At 45.1% G+C, this 7,500-nt stretch overlaps 1 protein-coding gene across 1 annotated transcript in view; it reads right to left on the bottom strand.

The window, feature by feature from the left end:
- Positions 1-5,746, bottom strand: part of nrp2b (neuropilin 2b) — a gene marked incomplete at both ends in the record, with an annotated part of 184,158 nt that extends 178,412 nt beyond the window's left edge. Inside the window, one exon of the mRNA XM_083639031.1 lies at positions 5,674-5,746. Within this exon, the coding sequence (XP_083495157.1) occupies positions 5,674-5,746 (73 nt within the window). The remainder of the gene's footprint in view (positions 1-5,673) is intronic.
- Positions 5,747-7,500: the final 1,754 nt, after the last annotated feature.

The following is a 7,500-nucleotide window of genomic DNA, read 5'->3' as shown; positions in this document are numbered from 1 at the left end:
ATACAGTATATATATATATATATACTGTATATATATATATACTGTATATATATATATACAGTATTATATATATATATATATATATATATATATATATATATATATATATATATATATATATATAAGAAAGTAGTGCCCTGTGCACAGTCCCGGGTGCAGCTGGAGCAGGAACAGCAGAAATAGCAGTAGTAAGGAAATCCAGCGAAACGCGTTGTTCGCCATATCTATGCAACTTAAATAAAAGAAGTCTATTCTGACAACCTGGTGTGCGCTGGATTTCCTTACTACTGCTATATATATATATATATATATATATATATATATATATATATATGGATGGAAATACAAACACACCAAGTGACAACAACAAACATTTAAATTTACATTGTGCGATTTCATAGAGCATAAAATCTGTAATAATTTAGGCTAATAACTGATTTTCCTGTAGCAAAGTAATGACATGGTATCATTGTGCCAATGGCAGCGAGTCAATACAATGTGAAGTGAATTCAAACTGGATATAAGCCAATTGTGTGAAGAAATGACATGGATGGTTTTGTTTAATGATGGTCAATTGAAGCTTACAAAGCATTATGACCCATCATTATGGCCCATCATTATAACCCAGCATTATGACCCATCATTATGACCCAGGCCAATATAATGGTTAATTATGATAAGCCTGCCCCCAAAGTAAAACAGCACCTGGTTAATTATGATAAGCCTGCCCCCAAAGTAAAACAGCACCTGGTTAATTATGATAAGCCTGCCCCCAAAGTAAAACAGCACCTGGTTAATTATGATAAGCCTGCCCCCAAAGTAAAACAGCACCTGGTTAATTATGATAAGCCTGCCCCCAAAGTAAAACAGCACCTGGTTAATTATGATAAGCCTGCCCCCAAAGTAAAACAGCACCTGGTTAATTATGATAAGCCTGCCCCCAAAGTAAAACAGCACCTGGTTAAAGGAGATGTGGAGCTTAGCTCAACCTCTATGCTGACCAGGCCATACAAAATACAGTAGGTTGGTAGCCTCGTCACACCACATGGTCTACATCAACCAATACAGTGGTACGGTAAGCTCCTCCACTCTCAACTGCAGAACCTATTTCCCTTGACATCACAGATCATAACATAGCCTACATGCATTATGTGTAACCTGCATTGTGTTGACAGCACTGCATGGCAGCAACCCATGTTAAGGGCTGGCCCACGGGTGGAGCAGGATTCGATTCTCCGACCTTCTGCTTCCAAAGCGCACATGCTATCCACTATGCCAAGACAGCTAGCTCCCTTGGCGGAGCTGGTTTGAGTTTAACCAACCAACTCACCACTCGGGACTCATATTTGGGTACATTGGGATTATAGGGAAACCTTTTCTTCCCAAAAGCTAGCTGAGATGTTTCTCATCCTGGCACTCAGGCTCATGAACACACATTGTGCTGGCCAGAAACAGGCCTGCAAGGCAGGGCTCAGAGCCTACAACACAGCCTACACTCCTCAGCATTGGATCATGGCGAGCCTGTTGCATCATCCAGCATATTTCAGCAGAGACACTCTAGAGGCAAACAGCTGGTCTTGAGTGGCCAATTACATCCGTTTATCTCGCTTCCAGGCACAGCTGTGATCAAACGCAATGAAGGAACAGGATCAGAGAGGCTCAAAATCACTGTTCCGCATCGTTCGCTTCTTTTTGCAGCTTCGCTCTCTCGGTTTCTGTCTCTCTGCGTCTCCGTTACTTCCTCCAGTGCTTCCATCCTTTCATCCCTCCCTTCTGCCTGCCTCTCTCTCTCCCTCTCTCTCTCTTTTTCGGTCTCGCTCTCCCTCCCTCGCTCCTCTCTCAGGAGACAGCAGAGTAGAGGCACATGAGCGGTACGCAGCGAACACATCTGTAAAAGTTTACTACTGAAGAGGCTTCGTCCTGCATTGCCTACTGTCCTGTGCGTGCGTGCGTGCGTGCGTGCGTGCGTGCGTGCGCGTGTGTGTGTGTGCGCGCGCGCGTGCATGTATGTGTGTTTCAATGTGCCGGCAGGGGGTTCCCCAGGGCTCCTTCAGGGGCAGTGAGGAGTCACCAGCAAAAATGAAAGGTAAAGTCCCACTATGTGTGAAATTTGTTCTCCGCATTTGACCCATCCCCTGGGGGAGCGGTGAGCGGCAGCAGCACCGCACTCGGGAATCATATGGTGATCTAACCCCCCAATTCCAACCCTTTGTTGCTGAGTGCCAAGCAGGGAGGCAATGGGTCCCAGTTTTATAGTCTTTGGTATGACTCAGCCGGGGATCGAACTCACAACCTCCCAGGCTCAGGGCTGACACTCAGACCACAACGCCACTGAGCTGGTGAAGTGAAAGTGTAATGTATTATGTCACTGTGTTTTGGTCAGCTACATGCTAGAGCAGTGAGAAAATGTCTACGGATGGCTGTTTGAATCATTATGCTTCACATAACATCCTCTCCTACTGTTTAAGCAGTTATGCATGGAATTGTGTGATAAATTATGATTCAAATGGTACAAATCTTTACATTTGGAGGTCCGCGGGGTTAAATCCTCTTAAATGGGGGTTCCACAGTGACCCGATGTGAAGTTATTTTAAGAGACCTCATGCTGGCAAGAACATCTAGATAGTCCCAAAGTAGATGTCTCCTCATCAGCTAGATAGTCCCAAAGTAGATGTCTCCTCACAACAGCCGAGGGGAAAATGTGATGTAAAGAATGCCTCCACTGTGCTTCCTGTACACTACTCTCCTCCAAATCATTCGGCAGACAGGACACTCAATCCAAGTCATGAGATCTGCAAAACAACACACTCAGGCTTCTGATAAGTACTAATCAAGTCAAACCTTTAATTCAGCCAACTTCTCCAAAACCCCCTTAGCTCCCTGCATTCTAGGCGAAGCCAGATGGATTCAAATTATGCTACACATGACTGTGGCTTAACGCAAAGAACAGGCACTGAATGGAGATGTGGCGTTGATTCACTCAACTTCTCAAAGACCTGACATAGATACGTTTTTCCCCCCTAGAAAATGCAGAGGTAACAGAGAGACGGTCTGTGTGTGTGTGTGTGTGTGTGTGTGTGTGTGTGTGTGTGTGTGTGTGTGTGTGTGTGTGTGTGTGTGTGTGTGTGTGCGCACGCGTGTGTCAATGCCTATCTGCTAATCATATTACTGTACTGTAGTCCAAAACATGCACGGTCAGGTACCAGTTTCCCTGAAACAGCATGACCGCTCTGTCATCTGATGAGCGATGATGAAATGGGGAATCCAAAAAGTCAGCGTGTTCCACTTGAAGGAGCAGAGCTGCTGCTGTGGTTCTGCTGGGCTGTGCTGGACGCAGCAACTTCTACCACCACATACAGAGAGGAGGAAGCACTAAGGAGAATTAAATCATGTTGCCTCTCTCTCCAACTGTGATTATAACTAACATACTGAGATTATCCCATGCCTTAATTGGCCTACACACTTTTCAACGATCAAAGGTTGTGTTGTCTTTGTCTTTATGTCTTTGTCTTTATTTAAGATCCCCATTAGCTACAGCAGAGCTGCAGCTATTCTTTCTGTACATTCTGTACAAAGAAATTTACATTCTGTACAAACGATACAATTTCAGATATTACATACATACATACTGTACCTTTCAAAATATTGCATACATCAGAATCAGTGTTAAAGGTTTATTTGAGTGTAAATTAATAAATGTAACGAAAAAACTACCACTCACATACAGTATTGCATTTGAAAGACTGGGGAGACGATTAACCTGAGAAATGTGTTAATCTGACTGTAACAGACAGTGATAGCATTATAAAGACAAAGACATGGGCGATGGGCCTATTCCCTGCCATTAGAGAAGAGCGAGAAGCCTTACAGTGGGTCAAACCACAGAGCTTCCATCCTCATCACTCAAATCTCACACTAACTGCTATCCTACTTAGTCCATTAAAAGAAATAATAATAATACACACTCCTTTATAAAAACTCACTGTGCTGGGTCCCAGTTCTGATTGGGTGTCTCCTATAGCTACCAATAAACACACACATGTGACCACGTAATAGTTCATTTAAATATGAATGCACTCAGCAAAAATCACTTAGGCTTATGTGTCGCTTAGCAACAACTTTCTTCATTAATGCTTGACGTAAAAAAATAATGTTGGTTATTATACTAAGGAACAAATAAAGATTGTTTTATTTATATAGCCTACCGTTTTTTCCCCCATTCATTCATTCATTCATTCATTCATTCATTCATTCATTCATTCATTCATTCATTCATTCATTCATTCATTCATTTATTGCGTGTTACAGCAGTTTTATTAGCCTACCCTACCCATAGAGCAGGCTTCGTTTGGTATGATGCAAAGCGCGGCCGTTCTAGAAAAGCCGTTCTCAAAGAAAAGTGCGTTCCCCTCCATATGCGTAAAAGGGTTAACAAGGTAGGTGTAGTCTCAAGGCTGTATTGACGCGCAAAGATAGGCAATTTTGCCTGAAACCCCTATAGCCTAGAAACGCACAGAGTGCCATCTCAGAGCTCACGGAGGAGCGGGATTGAAAGACCACACCATGCAGCCCAGCCCAGGTTAGGAGAGGCAGCAGGGAATCCGACCTCCGCCCGCCGGGAGCGACATGCCCCCGGAGCCCATCCACCGCGTCCTCTCCGCTGCTCCTATCACTCAAGAACCATAGCCTACCAAAATGAACCAGTAATCCTATACATTTTAGATGAGTGGGCAAAGCGCAAATATCATAGTAGGCTATAAACTTTAAAATATGCCTATAGGGCCTATGAGGGGGGGAAAAGTGGAATAGGCCTACTACAAAAGGTTGCGAATAAAAATATATTAATGTAAGGTCGCTATAAACTTATTGATAGCCTACCCCAGATATAGCCCACTTCAGTCCATAATAAGACTATTACAATGATGACCATGAGATTAACATCATTAGCCTAATAGCCTATAGACGATAAAATCACTAAAAACTCTATTGATAGCCTATCTATCATCAAAATTGGCAGGCGCCATGCAGGCGCATTAGTCCCTGTGGATTATTATAGGAGCATAAGCATGATAATGTGCCCCCCCCTCAACAAATAGGGGAGCAAATGTAAAACACAAACAAACAAAACCGCCTTAAAAGTTGGTGGCGTGGAGGAAATACTTGTTTAAATCAGATGATAGCCTATCTAATATCAGCATAACCAAAATGCAAATAGGTCCTATCTAACAAGGCAGATGCGGGCACGAAAACCTTCGTTATAAATAACGGTCGATAATAACTGACTCCTGTGAGCGCTGTAACGCTGGAGTGAGAGGTAAACACTGGAAAGTTAATAAATAAAAAACACGGGACATAAGCAGGGATCCCCCTGCTCTATAGCCTACAGTAGGTGACAGAAAATGTAGCCTAATTGTAATCTGCAATTAACCAGACGTAAAAAAGAAAAAGAAAAAAAGTGTAATAATTCTCTGTAACAAACTAAAATGTTCATTAAAATGTAGCCTATGAAAACCCCCGCTTTACCTGCCAGCAGCATCTCCTATGTAGCCTACTTTTACAGACTCTATGCAGCTGTAATGTGGGTGAAAGCATGTTCGGAAAAAAGAGCGGCTTAATTTCCAATTAACACCTGGGTGTGAGACAGCTTGAGCGGGCAGCAACGGCCAAACCTACCTCCTTCCTCCGCTCTGACGGCTGACGGCAAAAGAAAAGCCAGTAAACATCCACAAAGCCATGGTAAATCCATATTTTTCCCTCGGCTGAGGAGAAAGACGACCTCCTCCTCTGGTCAGATTGTTGTTGCTCTTTGAGGGAAGCCTGCAGTCCAAAAGTCCCTCTTTCCTCTACTCTCTCCCCGGTTCTCTCCGTTTCTCTCAAGCGCAACACGAGTCTCCAAAATTCACTGCAGGCAACAAGCAAACCGGGTTGCGTTCACTGAGCTGCCCAACAATATCACGCTGGCTAAAATACCAGATTTGCACGTTGCTGTGTGTCCGCATGTGATACAGCTGTCCCGCGTCTTCTCTGGGGGGTATTATTCCTGCGTAAATTCTACTCCAAATTCAATGTTAAAGCCTCAACATCCATTCCGGAGCGCACGGTGCCTCTCTGTCAGACACAACGCGGCTGGGCATGTGTAGCCTAGTGCTCGCAGACCCTGATGACAGGCAAAATCAAAAATGTAAAAAAAAAAAAAAAAAAAAGTAGAAATCACTGGTAGAAAAGATCAAGAACCAGCAGAAGAACCATCTGTCGCCAACCTTTAAGTTTGACGAAATCTAGAAAAAGTAATGTTATTGTGGGTCTTTTCCTCCTCGTCTTCAGAGACAAAAAAATATCCCCCAATCCTCCAAAAACAACACGTGATAAAGAGAGAAAAGGGTTACTTTCCTCTAAAAGTAACCGCCCCGAGTCCTCGCGTCAAAGAAAACAACGGGTCTTCTTCGGTCAGGCAAGTCCCACTGATCCCGGCCAGCGCGTCTGTCTGTGCGTAAAAAGGATATCTGCTCTCCACTCAGCTCCTGCTACTGTGCCTGTCTGCGCTGTGACACGCTCTCTTTCTATCTCTCTCTCTCTCTCACTCGCTCCTTCCCCTCCGCTCTCCGCCGGGTTTGTGGCAGCGAGCAGGAGTGCTCAGCCAGTCCCCTCTCACTCGGTGTGTGTGTGTGTGTGTGTGTGTGTGTGTGTGTGTGTGTGTGTGTGTGTGTGTGTGTGTGTGTGTGTGTGTGTGTGTGTGTGTGTGTGTGTGTGTGTGTGTGTATCGCATTACAGTCCGCACCTCGGCCCGCCTCCGCTCGCCCCTTGCTGATTAAAGAGCAGTTTCATCTCTCTCTCCCCCTCTCCCTCTCCCTCTCTCTCTCTCTCTCTCTCTCTCTCTCTCTCTCTCTCACTTCACCCCTCGCCTCTCTCTCCCCCTGTCTCTGCCTCTCACCTTTCTTGTTTCCTCCCCTCCTCTCTCCCTCCTCCCCTCCTTCACCCTCTTTCATCTATCACATTCTCTCTTTCCCATTTCTCCTCCCTTTTCTCTTCTCTCTCCCTCATTCCTTCATCTCTCTCTTCTCTCACTCTCTCCCTCCTTCCTTCTCTCGCTTGTTTGTCACTCCTTCCCTCTCTTACCTTCCTTCTTCATTTCCTCTCCCAATCATTATCCCCAGCTCTCTCTCTCCCCTCCTCTCTCACCCTTCTCTCTCCCCCTGCCCCCCCCCCCCCCCGCCCCCCCGCCCCCCTCTCAGTATCAGACTAGAGGGAGGTAGAGCGAGGCAGGAGACATGGGGGGAGAAGCGGCACACAGCACAGCTTTATGAGCTTTGTAGTGCCGGTGGCTTATAGGAGCTCCGGGCGCTGGTTTACAGCAGCACTGAGGAAACACTGGGCACGTGCACATACTTCAAAATGCTTTCCAAAGGGTTTGGATGAGTAACTAACCATTTCACTGGACTCCTCCGATCACCTCTCAAATTGGCCAAAACACTTTTCAGGGGTCTGGAATGCATCTGGTGA

The sequence above is a fragment of the Poromitra crassiceps genome (assembly GCF_964638095.1).
Source record: "Poromitra crassiceps genome assembly, chromosome: 6".
NCBI classification, from domain to species: Eukaryota; Metazoa; Chordata; class Actinopteri; order Beryciformes; family Melamphaidae; genus Poromitra; species Poromitra crassiceps.
Note: the sequence above shows the minus strand (reverse complement) of the source record. Positions and strands in the feature narration are given on the sequence as shown.